This window comes from Boeremia exigua, assembly GCF_020726555.1.
Source record: "Boeremia exigua strain MPI-SDFR-AT-0100 chromosome Unknown C7974scaffold_2, whole genome shotgun sequence".
Lineage (NCBI taxonomy): Eukaryota > Fungi > Ascomycota > Dothideomycetes > Pleosporales > Didymellaceae > Boeremia > Boeremia exigua.
In genome coordinates, this window is record NW_025763519.1 from 2,871,472 (window position 1) to 2,887,906 (window position 16,435).

The following is a 16,435-nucleotide window of genomic DNA, read 5'->3' on the forward strand; positions in this document are numbered from 1 at the left end:
GTTGATGCTCAATAATTCGAATTCTAGGGCGCGTCAACTTAGCTTGGTGACGTATGTAGCGAACGCGCTGAGAGCTAGAGCAGGGGTCTTGCACACATGCGCAATCGATCTGGCGCAATTACCTGTGGATTAGCTATAAATTTCAGCACGTGTTTTTGATCATTAAACAGAACCGTGTTCTTCAATGCATGTGATGATCACTTTTATCGTTGTCGAAACGTGATTTGGCTTTGAAAGTAGCCCACTGATGCACAAACATGGTGTAACAAAAGGCGAAACGACATGTTCGTTGCAGTGCAAGGACACGTTGATGAATGCTGGGACGCTGGTATGGAAATGTTTCGCTAGATTGGGATGTCTATTGCTCAGGTCTTCACAACCACTGTCTTCAACCAGAAGATCGACGGACATGTACGGTAACGTTGCGCCGTGCTCCAGGCATACCGCCTAGAGTGTTCATGGTTTATCATCGTCGTGGTTGATGCAGGTGGTTTCTTCGCTCGGCGTGCGTGGTACTATCGCTCTAGTCCTTGCGCGGAGGCTTGGGGTCGGCGTTCGTGACAGCGGTGATCAGTTGCTCGACGACCTTGCCGCCTGACTTGTTACCCAGCTCCTCCACCTCCTTAACCTTGTTGTCTGTATCTTTCTTGGCATCATCCTCAGCCTTCTTGTTGCCAGAGCTGTGCTGTGGTATCGTTAGCCTCACATGGCTGTCTCAACGGGTGCTTCGCAGATTGTGAGCGCACCTCCTTCTCGAACTTCTGGTACTCCGCCTCCTTCTCCTTCTTGTAATCCTCGATCTCTTTCTGTGCCTCGCTTCGTGCGTCCTTCACTCGCTTTGTGCGGTCTTCGACAATTAGATATGTCTTAAAGTGGGAGATGGGTGGGTATGTCTACATTCTCTGGCTGCGCTCTTGATTAGCCCCTGAGTATCATTTAAGAGTGTTATATCTATTACCTTGCTGGACGATCTTCTGTGCATCGCGCTCTGCCTGTATGCTGTGTGAGCTGTGTACGGGTTAGAGTGGGCTACGGTGCTTACGTCAAGCAGCGTCTGAATTCCCGCAGAGTTCTGGGCGGACTATCGAAGACGTTAGCATCATGCGCACCCTCAGAATCTGTATGTCTTGCCATCTTGAGGGTATGGGAGGTAAGCGGTGGAGGTTCGAAATCGCGGTCGTCGTTGCGGAGAGGCCTATGATGCAGCAGCGGCCTCGAACTTGGCGGCAGGTCCCACCTCGTGGCTGCTGGCCCAAGCTCCGTCCGATTTCGAATTAATTATCCACAACTTTCCGCAGCAGTCCTGCTGAACTTACGCCAAAGTACCCGATATGTCTCGAGCATCCCAGATTACGCTGGCAACCACCTGTGCGACTGCGATTGGCGTTGTAGCATTTGTTCATTTCGCGCAGCAACAGGACAAGGCCGTCGGTCATCTCTCACGCCATGTAGTGAACGGGATCTGACCTTTGTGTAGGCAATGCACGCCGGTGTCATTCGCGACTACGAACAGCAGCGAGTAAAACGCGAACGACAAGCCGACTTCGAGATGCAGAAGGCTCTCCAAGAAGAGTATCTGAAGTACCAGACGGTCCATGACAGCAGCACGCCCGAACCACCTCAAGGATCTCTAGGTACATAGCATTGATCTATGCTTCGCGCGCGATTCAGAACTACGTCAATGGAAGTACACTTTGCAAATATCGTCCAGCGATTCTCGCACCTTGCAATGCGCTACACATAGCTGCGCGTTGCAGTCACCCGCCGATACCTGGTAAGGTCAAATGCCCAAACCCTTCATCGATCAGGGTGTGGTCCAAGACCTACCATCATACTCATACGAACGGCACGAGACCAGCCTGGTTCAGGCTTGCTATAGTGGTCCAACAAAAGGAAGCAGAAAGTGGTGTTTGATCACATCTGGGCATGGATACAAGGACATGAAGCACCTGTTGTGTTGTATAACGACAAATCAACGTTGTCATAATCTGCGCTCTCTCGAATTTAGCGTCAATCCACTCGCTGTGAAGGTTGAGGGGAAGAGCAGCAGTTTTGGAAATCAGCAAGATTGTCGGCAGACCTGAAGATCCCATGCAAGAAGACCGGTGTCTACAGTTACTTTCTAGTGCTTTGCCGCAGATACAAACAAAATGGTCAATTGTGTGACTGCCTTCGGAGTTTGTCACGCGCCACACATCGTGGTCTGCCTAATTTACTGCGCCTTGCAAACGCTTGCCAAATCTTACCTTACGTTCTGGCTTCGCATCGCCTCGCCCCGCACTGAGGGAGACCACAGCCATCGATCACTATCTTTACCCCGAGAGCCGTCCCTGCAAACACTCCAAAGATACCTGATGTTCCTACTTATGTGCCTTGCTCGGCATCTTGTCTCAATGACGCTGAAAAAACAATTGCGCTGCATGCTGTGGCGGGCGTTGAAAGTCGGAAATGGACATTTGTTCGCGATGCCGTTATTCCCTGCGACGGTGATGGATTCAATCCCGCCTACTCGAGCATAATTGCTCTCAATTGTGGCTGTGAACCATGGGTTCGTCTCTATCGAAAATCAACATCCCCATCAACCCTGTCGGGCTTCGGAACCAAAGACAACCGTCTCTGATGGGCACATGAGCCGTATTAGCCACTAGCATAGCATTAGTCGTGAAGCTTTGCGATTTTGGCTACCTTGGCACCGCGACGCGATCGACAGCGATGAAGTCATCCATGCTGTTTGCCGGCTTCCTGATGCAGTTGTTCGTGTAACTCACACGTCAGTAACGTACACTATGAGAGCACCGCTCCGAGGACCCGTGATGAAGCTGCTTGCTGATTGTGAGCGCGTTTCCAAATTGTTGTCATATTTGTGCACACTTACGCCAAGTCAAGGCAGATTGAGCTCTGCTTCCAAATACCCTGAGCCATATGTGGCGAATACATTGGCTTCTAATTGGCTTCTGCCTAGATTCTAGCGTAAGGCTGTGTGCGACCCTGCCTGAACCTGCCCGAAGGCTAGCTGCTTAGACTCGGCTGTTCATGACGCAAGGCTGGTTTGCCCCTGCCATCATACCTATAACCCTAACGCCCTTGACCATCGCTTGTTTCCCTACGAACAAGCACGCAAACACCAAATCGCCTCCTCACATCAAGCTTTGAACAGCTCCTTTTGAAACACTTCACACGCCTTTGACTGTTTCACCGCTTTTTCATTCACGTATCACACAGTTCCACATCACACTCGAGCATCAGCTCCATCACCTACATCCACCCTCATCTACGATGAAGGTATCGCAATGCCTTGCGTATGTCGCCCTCGCCACATCAGCAGTCAATGCTGCATCGATCCCAGAGACCAACGCTATCACGCTCATTGAGGATCGCGCCGATGCTCAACCACGAGCAGCGGACGTTGTCGCACCAGATAACAGCTTAGAGAGAAGGAAGGGTGGCGGTGGTCGCGGTGGCGGCAGTAGCTCTGGTAGCTCTGGTGGCTCTGGTGGCTCGTCTGGAGGCGGCCGATCAGGCGGTTCGATCGGCGGTTCCACGCGCGCCGGCTCTGGAGCACCTCGCGCATACGGCGGAGGATACTATGGAGGTGGCGCAGCCGTACCTTATTCTGCTGGCTCGAGGACTCCAAAGGGCTTGATTGCCGCTCCCCTGCTTCTAGGTGCGAGTCTATTACTCATTATGCCCGGCCTCTGGCTCTATTCAGTGTACCCCTATCACTACAACAACCCGTAAGTGGAATCTTTCGAGCGCCCTGAGCCAGACCACGTGGACCATTGACTAACATGCCGTAGATACCGATTCAATAATCAAAGCGATACGAACTCCACGAATCCAAACGGTACCAACACTACGCTTCCGGTCACTTGTTTGTGCCAGGAATACAGCCCATGTGGTTGCGAAGAGAATGATGACCAGCAGTACCTGAAAGACCTTGTTGGCAACGGAAGTTACGCTTCCCTCAACAAATCTTTGGTGACCGTTTCTAGTGTCAACGGCACACAAACCCTGGTCATCAACGGCACCTTGCCCAACGGCACAACTGCCCCCGGTGGCGAGGATGGTGCTGGTATCAACCTCAAGGCTGGAAAGTACGCTGGCTACTGGGTTATGGCGACTATCGTCCTCACCGGTGTGATGATGTAGTCACCGTTTGCAACCCTTCAGTATATACGTTCACGACTTCATGTATTTCCACGACTTTTTCCACGACTTTCACCCAAGGCGGCATATTAATGGCGTTTTGGTTCGAATGACGAGGTAGGCGGTTGCTTTCTTGTTGGTTTTATACCCGCCGCTCACCCTGGCTCTTGGTCTTTTCCCATTGTTAAGTAGAATAATTAGAGGGATCCAGAATTCTTATGTCTGCTATATCACGACTATGTCCCCGCACACGTCGATCCGCTGGGATCGTTGACAATGGATTTGATGCGTGTGCAGCAAGAATCCTGATCCTTTTCTCTGCCTGCTACGTCACAAGCTTACATTGGCCACCATGGCTGCTCCGCTGGATTGAAGGGCGGGGTACAACTACCAAACCTTTGAACTTCAGTACAATTTACTATACTGGGATAACGCAAACAAACGAGTATTTCTACACGATCGCGTGAGGATCTTACGAGTTATGTTTCTTAGTCTGTGGCTTCCAATCTTTCTCTTCCACTGCCGCCTCACAGATGCGAAACAGATAACTCTGACTCAACAATCACGACTTCGCAATGCCACTATGGACGATGCTGATGCCATAACAACCATTTTTCTTGCGGCCTTTGCCCCACTGCCGGCGTGGCAATATGTGTATCCCTTCCGCAACGACTTTCCTGGCGACCACAAAAAATGTTATCTGAGGTTCATTGTACCTATGCTATCAGACGCCTGTGCACACACCGAGGTGATTGAGGCACCTACAGGCAGCAACATAGCGCTGATTGCCGCTGCCATATGGGTGCAGAAGAGTTCGCATGAGCAGCTCGGCGTGCGGCCATGTCCCGCTAAGGACGAGTTACGCTCGAGGCTGTGTGGTCTAGATTCAATTGTGCTGGATGAATGCATGCATAAGGACATGAACATCACGCGAGCAATCGACTATGAGCGCAAGTTCAATGCTGCAAAAAAGACACATGTTGATGATGTCTTCGGTACCGAGCAGCTCTATCTTGAGCAGCTTGCAACCCATCCGGACTACCAATCGCGAGGCGCTGGCACACGGCTCATCGAATCGGGGCTGGAGCGCGGGAAAAGGATTGGTGTGAACGTTACATTGATCGCAGAGCCTACAGCTGAGAACTTTTATGTTCATCGAGGGTTTCGAGAGGCGAGTAACATCAGCCTTGAGTCTGTCGATGGTGACCAAAGTTTTGAATACAACGTCATGGCATACGACTAAGAGAACAATATTTCTTGATAGTTCATCAAATCTCCGTCAGTGGACGGCTTTCGTCCTTTATCTAATCATGATCTCATTGCTTTTGTTGTTGTGATTGTTAACCCACTACCTTTGTCGTTCGCAAATCATGTGTAAAGAATGGTCACGGCCTTTTCACTTCTTCTCCTGGGCCAGAAGCTTCTTCCACTCCTCCTCTCCATACTGCTCTTGTGGCTGCTCCACAAAGATCAGGCCTCGATATTCACTTCTCAGTCTCAAATACTCCACCACTGGTCTCAAAGCGCCCACCTGAATATCTAATGCCGGCTTACTCAAACCCTCCTCTGCACTGTACACAATGACGACCAACGGTCCAAACCATACCGACTTGATCTCAGCCTCAGTTTCAGTGTCAGCCCCACAAAACCTGTCGAGAAGCTGCTGCACGCTCATGTTTCTCTTCAGATCGCGGCCACTGGGATTGCTATCGTACGAAATCTGGATCCAGTATGATAGGTAGCGGTTGTGGAAACCAATGGTTTTGATGTCATCTGCCGGCGTCGTAGGGAAGCATTTCGCTTTGTCGAAAGGGCGACCGTCGTTACCGTATTTTAGCCACACAAATCGCGGCTTATCCTTGTCGTCTGGGAGATATAAAGCGCGACGGTTTGCAGGGTCTGGACGTGAAGACGCTGTTGAGTGTCTGCAGAGCAGCTTGTGAAGAGGCCAATCGAGCATCTGGCACTTGGAGCTGCAATAGTGGACTTCTTTGCACATGCTGCAGCGCTGGGATGATGCGAGAGCATGACAGGCCGCGCAGAGGGGAGTGGAGTCAGAAGTGACTGGCGGAGAGACGGTGAGGTACTCTTCGAGAAGGAGTGGTATACCGAGATCTTGGGGCCCGCTCGAAGACATGGCTAGGTGATTTGTAAGGAGGGATCGGTGGCTGAAGATCATATATCATAGCGTGGATTGCGAGGGCATATGTTTGTTGGCTTACACGGCTGCCTTGCCGCTTGTTCTAGGTAAAGCCGCGTAGGTAAAGCCGCATAGCCTAAGGTAAAGGCGGAAGATAACATGACAAGACAGAGAGACTCCATCCTTGGACGTGAAACGAATATGCAAAACGAATTTTCTCAAGAGGATGACACCGTAGGCCAGTGAAACAGGAAATTTTGACATTTTCAACCAGTCCAAGGTTAAATGAGCTGCCTACGTATGAGGATATTTCTTCGCGTCTAGAGAATGTACCTGAACTGCGGGTTTTTGCGATCCGTCAGATCATCCTCGTAGGCATGCTCAAATCCTTCAAGCGTGCCTGTCTCATCGCGCTTCTTGTTGACCGCAGCACACCAATAGCGGTAAACCAAAGCAAGTAGGCCAGCCACAACCGCAGTCACAAACGTAACAATGAATCCTGGCTCGTATCGTGGCGCATCCTGCGGCTTGAAAACAAGAGGACCGACGAAATTACCCAGACAATATCCTATGTAAATACCCGATGAAGCGACAGTCCTCTTGGTGTATCCCGCGGTGTTGGCCAGTGCAAGACCCATTAGCACGGCGTAACCGCCCCCGACAGCGGGTAGGATGTAACATGCGAAGAGCAGAACGCCAGTTTGGCTTCGAGGCATTAGCCAGAGGAGTAGTGCAGCGAGCGTGGTCACCATCTGACATCCAAAGATGGCCCATGAGCGCAGGCCAGTGTATTTATAACAGAGCCAAGGAACAACGAGCTGCAGAGTACCCGCGAAAGCACCAGCGGGCATTACCAGAAGGAGAGAATTAAGGGTAGAATAACCGAAAGAGTTCTGCGAGAGATTAGCGTCTGCCCATTACGACCAGTCATTGCCAAAGCAGCTTTGTAGAACATAACTTACAATAATAATTGGGATGAAGGTTGAGATTGGGCCATTGGCGATCATGCACAGGAAGGCGATCGAGAACATTAGCCAAAACTTCTCATCCATAAGAAGCTCCAAAACCTGTGAACCTTTGAAATGCGTGTTGCGGACACCGGAGTTGTTAGTGCGTAGTCGAGCAACTGAAATGTATCGTTGCCTGTCATTGAAACCCTTGGCTCGCACTGGATCCGGAGGAAGGACCCACCACAGCGCGATACCCCAGACGATAGTCAGAGCGCCCGCAAAGAGGTACATCAGCTTCCAGTTGGGCAAAGAACTTTTGGCACGTCCGAAACCATAGTTCAGGACAGGAGAGAATATGGACACATAACCAGTGCAGGAATACCAAATCCTGGACAATGTTAGCTTGACGCTTTCCACGGCGGTTTGATTAACTCACCCCATTCTAAACGCTTGCTCGTTCTTCTTGTAAAAGGATCCAACGATGACCATGAACATAGGGCTGATGCCACTCTCCAGGAGACCGAGAAAGAATCGTTGTGCGTACAGGTCCTTGTAGTCACGACAGACAACTGTCAAGATCAAGCAGATGCCCCATATGGTGACAATTCCGGAGGCAACTCGCTCGATGGGAAACCGTTGAGCAAGGTACATGGCAGGGTAGGCTCCAACAATGAATCCAAGATAAAAGATCGCTGCAGACATAGAGTATCGGTTACCCGTTCGAAGATGCAGATCGTCGCGTAATCCGAACAAAGCCTAAAGGTTTGGATCAGTTAGGTTCAAACATTATATCAGGGCGCTACTGACAGCCTGCGAAAGCATTGCTTTGTCATAGTACTGGAGCCCATACGTAACGCAGAGTACGGGCATGAGACGAAGATCGACTTTCCGTCTCACGGCCTTCTCCTCTTTCTCAGTCCACTCTTCAGGGCCTTGATAGGCCGCGAGCACGCGCATTGCCTCATCCTGGTGGACAGTGTCGATGTTCTTGAGGTTGTTAGAGGCCACCTCTTCCTGAACGTCCTGGTGCTTCTCGATGTCTGTCCCTGCCATAGTGAAGACCCAAGCCGTTGTGGTAAATAGCAAATCTGACAATGCTGAATTTGTGAAGGATGATCGCCATGCTGCAGCTTTATGTTTCCCATGACCAAGCCTTCGGTTCTTTCACGGCAGAGTGACAACACTAACCAGGCGCCACTTTCTGGAGAAACAGCTACCCCGGAACTTTGTTCGCTTCCATCCTTGTGGGGCAGTCTAGGGAGCCGGGGACCTTGCGGTGAGTCCTGGCTGGAAGTCAATAGCCCAGCGAGAATACGGATGTGTCCGGCAGCGAATCCCGCGCTAGGCATTCCATAATGGGTTTACCGAGATGGTCAGACGTCGATGCCGGGTGTAAATCAGGCCGAGGGTGTAAGAAGGTAAGCGCTGTTTTTAGCGCCACTCCAGTTGGGCCCGTTTCTGCCGCCCATGCTCCTCACCCGTCAATCCCGCTTGACCCGATGCGAGATCTCATCTCTCTCCGCACATTGCAAGGCTGATAAGCTTCCTCTACGTGTTTCTCGTCCAAGTATAGCAAAGTTCATACCTAAATACCTTTCAAGGCTGGATGCACACTGCAGCTAAGCGCTGGCTTTCCACCACTGACCCAAAGCTCTCGACGAACAAGGATCCCTTCTGAATAGTCACAAAAATGCATGTCAATATCCCTCCAGGGTCTGCGGCGGTCAAAGTACATCTGATCAACCCGGTCAATTTTGGTCCTGCACAGATACACCGTTTCATGGCACCGCCAGTCCCAGGTCTCGAGACGTTCAAGACATCGCCGTCGCATTCGTTCTACATTGAACATCCCTCAGGCCGTAAGCTTGTGTTTGATCTTGGCATCCGGAAAGATTTTCAGAACTATTCGAAGAGCATTGCCGATTATCTTCCTACCACGAAGTATGATATCCAGGTGTCCAACAACGTCGCAGACATATTGGAGGCGAATGGCGTGGATCCAGGAAGCATTGAAGCTGTCATCTGGAGCCATTGGCACTGGGACCACATCGGCGACCCCTCATCATTTCCTCATCACGTCAGCCTGATTGTTGGCCAGGGTTTCAAAGACGCCATGCTCCCGGGCTACCCGGCCAACCCAAATTCACCCATTCGAGAAAGTGACTATGCCAACCGAGAACTTCGAGAGATTGCATTCGAGTCGCATCTTAAGATTGGAAAGTTTCCAGCATTTGATTATTTCGGAGACGGGAGCTTCTACTTGCTGGACAGCCCTGGACACGCCATAGGTCATTTGTGTGGCCTCGCGAGAACGACGACGGAGCATGGCGGCTCATTCATTCTGCTAGGAGGTGATATTTGCCATTACGCAGGCATATTTAGGCCCTCAGAATACCTACAGATCCCTGCTTCAATCAGCCCACATCCGTGCCATCCTGAAAACCATCCGCCCCTTTGCCCAGGTACTGCGTTCGTGGAGTTGCAGAAGAGTCGAGGCAGGTCTTCTACGGAGAGTTTATATGACATGACGTTCGGTCATGACATACCGCTTGCGAAGAATACTGCGACTTGGTTGCAGGAGCTTGATGCAGATGATCGGGTTTTTGTGATCATTGCTCACGATTCGACAGTCAGAGACGGCGTCGACCATTTCCCTCGTTCTTTAAATGACTGGAAGGCTAACGGCTGGGGTCATTCGCTGAAGTGGACTTTTTTAAGAGACCTCGAACCATATTGGAGGGGGCAAGGTGTAATCTAGTTGCGTCCACTTTACTGAACACGACATAGTTTGTAGATGAAGTTTAACAGTATGCATACAATTTGTTAACACGTCTAATCAAGGTAGCAAGATTTAATGTTAGCTCGTAGGTTGGTTCCATTGGAATTTGGCGAATCTACATGCGTAAAACAGCCTCATGTTCTTCCAGAGGTCCTGACTTGCTGCATGCATGCCGCGCCGGCACTGGTTATTAAACCGACGTGCCGTCCTCCTGTACACATCGTACAAAGAAGATAACAACCTTGAAAGCACGTACCTACCCATTGAAGTATGGCTAGCGCTTTCGGCCAGACCCAGTACGAACGTCGCCCCGCTACCGGTAGGTTCGCTAGCTCCCCCACATATGACTATGCCTAGGAAGGAATGCCGTACTGCATGTGCGGGGCTCCACACAGACTCTGGACACTTGGCAGCAACGAAGATCGTATCTACTTTGCCGTGGGGTAGGTATCGGCAACAAAGCTTGGAACAGAAACGTTGAACCGACCTCGGGACGCAATGGAGTGTGCTTGATAAACTCGCACTCCATCAGCACTCGCAGACAACATTCTCTCTACACTACCAAGAAGACGACAAAAATGGTTGGTCACCTGAACAATGCCTTCGATGGCCATCAAGCAAGACTAGACCATGATTTGGATTATGACGTCCTCATCATTGGTGCAGGTCAGGTAGATTGCCTTCAATCAGCTGTGAGCTGCTTGAGCTAATTGCGAGGTCAGAGTGGGATGTACTCATTACATCGAATGCGCCAACTCGGTCTTAAATCGAAAGTTCTCGAGGCTGGATCAGGAGAAGGAGGAACATGGTTCTGGTAAGTGACATGTTCAATAGACCTGCAATTTGTTGCGAACTGACCTCGACAGGAACCGCTACCCCGGGGCACGTTTTGATTCTGAGTCCTACTCATACATTTTCTCTTTCGATCAATCGTTGCTTGATGAGTGGGACTGGAGTGAGCATTTCGCTGGTCAAGAAGAGACATTGCGTTACTGCCAGTTCTTTGCAAAGAAGTACAGACTTCACGAAGACATGCAATTCAATACCAGGGTGTCGTCTGCATGCTGGCGAGCGGAATCTAACTCTTGGATTCTCACAGACGAGGATGGCAAAAGCTACACCTCAAGATATGTCATCAGTTGTATGGGCATTCTCAACCAGCCTACTCTACCTGCAATTCCTGGCGTGGATGACTTCAAGGGCGCCGCATTCCACACAGCCCGCTGGCCAGCAGATGCGAGCGCTATCAATGGTAAAAGAGTTGCAATCATTGGTACAGGCGCTACAGGCATACAAACAATCCAGGAAATCAAGAAGACAGTCGGTTCATTGACCGTCTTCCAACGCACACCGAATTGGACCGCGCCTCTCCGCAACACCAAAATCTCACCTCAGGAGATGGATGAGATCCGCCGAAACTACCCCACGATCTTCAAGCAATGCCTAGACTCCTATTCTTGCTTCATACATCAATCCAATCCAAACTCTACCTTCAGCGTCAACGATACTGAGCGCGAAGCCTACTGGGAAGAGCTCTACTCGAAGTCTGGGTTTTCGAAGTGGCTTGCCAATTTCTCCGATATCAACACTGATCCTGCAGCGAACAAGCTGTTTTCGGATTTCATAGCGAAGAAGATTCGAGAACGTGTCAATGACCCTGAAGTTGCAGAGAAACTCATTCCTAAAAGTCATGGCTTTGGGACAAGGAGAGTGCCGCTTGAGGGGGGCTACTATGAAGCATTCAACCAGCCTAACGTCAGGCTCGTCGATGTCAATGAGAATCCGATTGAATGCATAAACGAGACCGGGATCAAAACTAAGAATGAGGATTTCCAGTTCGACGTCATTATCTACGCAACAGGATTCGATGCAGTGACCGGCTCATTCAGCGCTGTAGACATCCGCGGTATTGGAGAGAAGAAGCTGACAGATGAGTGGACGAACGGTATTCAGACTTATCTTGGTCTGACAGTGCGTAATTTTCCGTACGTATATACCTTGAGGCACCAACAACGCGGATAGTGCACTGACATCTCTACCCAGTAATTTCTACAACATCATGGGTCCACACCAAATGTTTGGCAACATCCCTCGCAGTATAGAATATGCCGTCGGCTGGGTAGCGGACTTCATCGAGTACATGGTCGACCATGACATCATCGTTGCAGAAGCTACTGAGGAGGGTCAGAAGGCCTGGACACAGCATGTCCACGACTGCGCAACAGGTATGTTGGCGCTTGAAGTTGACGGGTGGATGACCGGAGTGAACAAGAACATTGCCGGGAAGCAGAAAAGGACAATATCAAGGTACTGGGGCTCGGCTGGAGGGTATCGCGAAAGATGCGATGACGTGAAGGCAAGGGATTATGCAGATTTGAGACTAGTCAGAGCTTCATAGGTCCCAATCCTTGATGCAAGTATGCAAGCATAAATGCCGTATACTCTAGATTGAACCGTGAAGAGCAGCTCCTTTGATGCGTTTGATGATTTCACTGTGTGATAATTCATCGTTAACAATCGTGTCTTTGACTCCAGTGATCCCGAAAGATTCGCCGATCGATGAGTTGATTGGAGACTAAATCGAGCTAGGCCGACGCTAAATCCAGCTACTCTTAGCACTTCGGATCCGCTACAGCTCATGTTCCTACACGTCAATGTTGTACGCAAGTTCTGAGCAATGCATCAGCAAATTCAGTGAACATCCCCAGAACCCGCGCCAGATACCTTGATGCGCATGCGAACCTATTTGCATCGTTCAGCTGTCCTAAGGGCTCCAGATCTAAGCGGTAGACATTGTCCGCTCCGGAACGCAAATTAAACGCAGAACACACGGAAGCTAGATCAATATGCCAGAAGAAACCTTTACAGAAAAGTGGCTTCATTATTCGGAAAGTCAGCCAAAGCGAAAGCGTGCAGAGCTTGTGTGCACAGCTTGTCATTCAAAGAAGGTTAAATGCGACTTACAAGCTCGCAAGAACGACGGCAAACAAGACTGCTCTCATTGCAGCTCAGCAAGACGAGATTGTCAGGTCCGCCCCTCGCGGCGAGAGAAGAGGATAAGAGCGAACAGAGAGGGTTCTCGCATGAGAAGTGGTCGGGAGGACGACAACATGCCAAACGGGGTAGATGCACTACTCGCCGCGGACGCCACTTTTCAGGCATTGACGGAAGCTGATCTACAGGCTGAACATCTAGAAATTGGTCATCATAACCATATCTCTCCAATTTCGTTGCAAAGCATCCACATCCGAGACTTCCAGTCCATTTCTTCGCCCCAAAATGGATTCCAAACGTTCCCGATTCAGAGCGCAAACCGACGACTAACAAATGCAAGCCAAACTGCGACAACACCTGCTCAGACCGACGTTGATAGTGGATTTCTGCAAGTTTACGGCCCAGAACATCAATTTGAAGCTGATAATCAAGCGTTCGTGGCTCAAATGGAGCACCGCTACTCGTCAGTTCTGCGAGCCGATCTGGAGCAGATCTTTACAGAGACATATTTCACCTACAGCTACCCTTGGTGCCCTGTACTTGATCGTCAAAATCTATCAAACGATGTGGCAAGATCTCCATTGCTTGCTAATGCCCTTGCACTGGCTAGCAGTCACATCCAGCCCCCTCTGTTGCCACATGATGGACCGGAGGTCTACTACAAACGAGCTCGGACGATCTTCTACGAGGATGAAGAAGCCGACGAAATGACTGCTCTCAAAGCACTCTGTCTATTCTACTGGTGGGCGCCTCAGTCACCATCGCGAGTACATCGTCACAGCTCTTGGTATGTCTATGGCACTTCATGCGTAAGTAGCTGCTAATGTTCCTACAGGTGGTGGACATCGGTCATCATTCGACATGCACAACAAATGAACATACATCGCGAGCCTGCTGTGGACGATCCTATTCGATCTCGTATCAATCTTGGGCTACGACGCCGTATATGGTGGACCGTATTCGTAAGTTCTCATTGTTTCTTAGAATATCATTGAGATTTTGCCCATTCCTGGCGTCTGCAATGTCAAAAGCAAGTGTCCTGGCGGTTGATCTAACAACCTGAGTGATGGGACTCTTCTGCGCAGTTGCAACAATCAAGAGCTGACACATCAGGCCCGAGAGCGACTGACCTCTCTCTGTCAAAGCAAACCCACTATCATAGATCCCGATGATTGTAGCATCCAGCAACCGACCTTGGCCGACTTTCCGGCTGATGCACAAAGCCAGCATCATGGTGAATTGTTCATTTACTGGGTTCGACTAAGTGCAATCATCGGGCGCATTGCCAAAGTCTTGCTGCAGTCTAGCGACAAATCTACACCACTACCCAACGAGCTCCGGGAGGAACTTGTCACCTGGGTCCATTCACTCCCGCCTCGCTTGCGCTTGCATATTGACACTCCACGGACGGAACATTTTGACCGCGACGTACATCAACTGCATCTTTTCTATCTTACGACCATCATAGTTCTCCACCTAAAACGCTCTGAAGGACAACTACCACAGGCCTTGCCACCAGCTATCCTCGCAGCGTCGTGCACTGCGAGGATTCTCAGGGACATTCTCGCGCGCGGCAATTCCCGTTTTCTCATGGCCATCACATGCTGGCATTCTGCCACAGCTTTCATCGCACTTTTACAGGCTTGTCGAATACAACACCTTAGCAAATCCGCGAACGAAGATCTGGATATTCTCGTGATTGCAGCCAAAGAGTTGCATAAAATGTGGGCATCAGCCAATGTCATCACACAAGGCTTCGAAAGGCTTCGGAAAGCCGATGCAACAAGCAACTCTTTGAACACGGGCGTTCAGTTGGATGGTATGCCAATTCACACCACACCAGATGGGATGGCAAATCGCAACTCTGGCACGACTGGAGTTGATGTCAACGATGATGACGGCTTCGATTGGATGCGTTTCTTTCCGTTTGTGTCAAAATCGACCAATGGCATCGCCGAAAGTTTGGTTACCAGAAAGGAACAGGGAACAGCAACAACAGGCTTTCCGTCGCCAAATAACGAGGTGTTCCATGATACCCTTCGGGCGCAGTATCAAGATCTGTTTGATCCATTCACAGATCAGGTTCTATGGTATAATTTTCCCTGAGACGATCAGACCACTATGACTTGGGCGGTACAGGCCTTTCCGCTTTCAAGTATGTCCTTTTATCAACTGTTTTTTTCCTCTTCCTTGTACACACGGACTTTGTAATCGTCCCGCCACTTGTCTTCGATAATGACCAATTGAGTGTCCTGTGTCCGCTTGAAGTATCCCCCGTGTCCGTCATTCTCGGTATAATCATCTTTATCGATGTCCATATATCCTTCTTTGGCCCTGGATCTGGGTGTGATCATCAGGCTCCTTCCTTCGATGCGTCAGCATTCAATGTGTCAAATTGCGGCGTTGGCCTGACTTACCATTCACCGATTTGTCACTCGCGATTCTCATCATGCAGCTCGCCACGTCTTCCTGTTCACCAAAGTCGATACCGCGGTCTTCCAGCCACCTTTCGTACTCTTTCGTTCGAATTGCACTCCTGATCCAGCACGGTGCGACATAATTAATTCGGATTCCTTGTTCCCAACTGTTTCGTCGCGCTGTACGCACAAAGCCATGCAACGCGTACTTCGTAGAGGTGTACTCCCAATTGCCCTGTGAACGTTTAGCTTGTGAGTCTTACAGATAAAGTTGCATGCATACTGGAGAGTCAATCCATCCCACCATGCTCCCCGTGATGATGAAGCAACGATCGCGCTCCTCGCTCTCCTCTTGTTTGCGCCAATAGTGCACCGCAAGCTTCCACGTGTAGAAGCTGCCCTTCAGATTGACATCCACGATTTTTAGATCTGGTTTAACGGGCTCTCCATTGGGATCGTCAAGATTCCATAGACTATCCCCTGAGCTTCTGCTGATACCTGCGTTTGCAATGACAATGTCAACCGCGCCAAACTTGCTCAACGCCGTCTCAAACATCTTCTTCTGCTGATCCCAATCACGGATGTCAACTTCGACAAATACAGTTCGCTGGGAGTTATGTTTCTTGTTGAGTTCATCAGCGAGATTGTAGCCACGCTTGTTGACATCTGCAATGGTGACATTCGCACCAGCAGCTGCAAACTGCCGTACACATGTCTCGCCCATGCCATTGGCACCTCCCGTGATGATTACGGATTTGCCGGTTAGCTTGGAGGCATCCACGGGTATTGTGTGGTCCAAAGGACCGTTGTAGGTGTACTTTTCGACAGGCATATTGGTGGCGATTCAGCTTCTTTTGTTGGAGGAGGACTTGACAAGTTAGCTATTCTGATAGCTAGAGTTCGAGTAACACAGTGGTGGCTGGGATTCAACGTAAAACTTTACAGCGTGTCACTATACCTAGTCTCCACTTTCCTCAGACTACCGGAGTTGCTTTGCCAGCGTTGCTCC

At 50.1% G+C, this 16,435-nt stretch overlaps 9 protein-coding genes across 9 annotated transcripts; 5 read left to right on the forward strand and 4 right to left on the reverse strand.

Moving 5' to 3' along the window:
- Positions 1-151: 151 nt before the first annotated feature.
- On the reverse strand, positions 152-1,191 carry C7974DRAFT_386675 (H+-ATPase G subunit-domain-containing protein). Its single transcript, XM_046141082.1, has 6 exons — positions 1,132-1,191; positions 1,043-1,081; positions 959-992; positions 898-906; positions 747-847; positions 152-685 (listed from the first exon to the last, which is right to left on the reverse strand). The coding sequence occupies exons 1-6, from the start codon at positions 1,132-1,134 to the stop codon at positions 524-526; spliced, it is 348 nt and encodes a 115-aa protein (XP_046002036.1). The 5' UTR covers positions 1,135-1,191; the 3' UTR covers positions 152-523.
- Positions 1,192-3,123: 1,932 nt separating this feature from the next.
- On the forward strand, positions 3,124-4,388 carry C7974DRAFT_115651 (uncharacterized protein). The gene is made up of 2 exons (XM_046135068.1): positions 3,124-3,734; positions 3,798-4,388. The coding sequence occupies exons 1-2, from the start codon at positions 3,277-3,279 to the stop codon at positions 4,147-4,149; spliced, it is 810 nt and encodes a 269-aa protein (XP_046002037.1). The 5' UTR covers positions 3,124-3,276; the 3' UTR covers positions 4,150-4,388.
- On the forward strand, positions 4,213-5,454 carry C7974DRAFT_115820 (uncharacterized protein). Its single transcript, XM_046135070.1, has one exon. The coding sequence runs from the start codon at positions 4,628-4,630 to the stop codon at positions 5,387-5,389; it is 762 nt and encodes a 253-aa protein (XP_046002038.1). The 5' UTR covers positions 4,213-4,627; the 3' UTR covers positions 5,390-5,454.
- An 88-nt stretch (positions 5,455-5,542) lies between these two features.
- Positions 5,543-6,283, reverse strand: C7974DRAFT_302274 (uncharacterized protein; the record flags this gene model as incomplete). The annotated part of the gene is made up of 2 exons (XM_046137893.1): positions 5,543-5,761; positions 5,816-6,283. The coding sequence occupies 2 exons, from the start codon at positions 6,281-6,283 to the stop codon at positions 5,543-5,545; spliced, it is 687 nt and encodes a 228-aa protein (XP_046002039.1).
- A 182-nt stretch (positions 6,284-6,465) lies between these two features.
- C7974DRAFT_116213 (major facilitator superfamily domain-containing protein) lies at positions 6,466-8,513 on the reverse strand. The gene is made up of 4 exons (XM_046135071.1): positions 8,044-8,513; positions 7,673-7,992; positions 7,249-7,624; positions 6,466-7,179 (listed from the first exon to the last, which is right to left on the reverse strand). The coding sequence occupies exons 1-4, from the start codon at positions 8,287-8,289 to the stop codon at positions 6,607-6,609; spliced, it is 1,515 nt and encodes a 504-aa protein (XP_046002040.1). The 5' UTR covers positions 8,290-8,513; the 3' UTR covers positions 6,466-6,606.
- A 207-nt stretch (positions 8,514-8,720) lies between these two features.
- On the forward strand, positions 8,721-10,147 carry C7974DRAFT_386684 (beta-lactamase-like protein). Its single transcript, XM_046141083.1, has one exon. The coding sequence runs from the start codon at positions 8,927-8,929 to the stop codon at positions 9,992-9,994; it is 1,068 nt and encodes a 355-aa protein (XP_046002041.1). The 5' UTR covers positions 8,721-8,926; the 3' UTR covers positions 9,995-10,147.
- A 109-nt stretch (positions 10,148-10,256) lies between these two features.
- Positions 10,257-12,501, forward strand: C7974DRAFT_328886 (uncharacterized protein). The gene is made up of 4 exons (XM_046139042.1): positions 10,257-10,681; positions 10,733-10,829; positions 10,882-12,000; positions 12,059-12,501. The coding sequence occupies exons 1-4, from the start codon at positions 10,594-10,596 to the stop codon at positions 12,411-12,413; spliced, it is 1,659 nt and encodes a 552-aa protein (XP_046002042.1). The 5' UTR covers positions 10,257-10,593; the 3' UTR covers positions 12,414-12,501.
- Positions 12,502-12,671: 170 nt separating this feature from the next.
- C7974DRAFT_386686 (fungal-specific transcription factor domain-containing protein) lies at positions 12,672-15,448 on the forward strand. The gene is made up of 3 exons (XM_046141084.1): positions 12,672-13,796; positions 13,845-13,971; positions 14,123-15,448. Exons 1-3 carry the CDS (start codon positions 12,862-12,864, stop codon positions 15,113-15,115), a joined length of 2,055 nt encoding a protein of 684 aa, XP_046002043.1. The 5' UTR covers positions 12,672-12,861; the 3' UTR covers positions 15,116-15,448.
- On the reverse strand, positions 15,147-16,412 carry C7974DRAFT_116223 (uncharacterized protein). Its single transcript, XM_046135072.1, has 3 exons — positions 15,710-16,412; positions 15,427-15,661; positions 15,147-15,374 (listed from the first exon to the last, which is right to left on the reverse strand). The coding sequence occupies exons 1-3, from the start codon at positions 16,256-16,258 to the stop codon at positions 15,178-15,180; spliced, it is 981 nt and encodes a 326-aa protein (XP_046002044.1). The 5' UTR covers positions 16,259-16,412; the 3' UTR covers positions 15,147-15,177.
- Between the last annotated feature and the right edge of the window lie 23 nt (positions 16,413-16,435).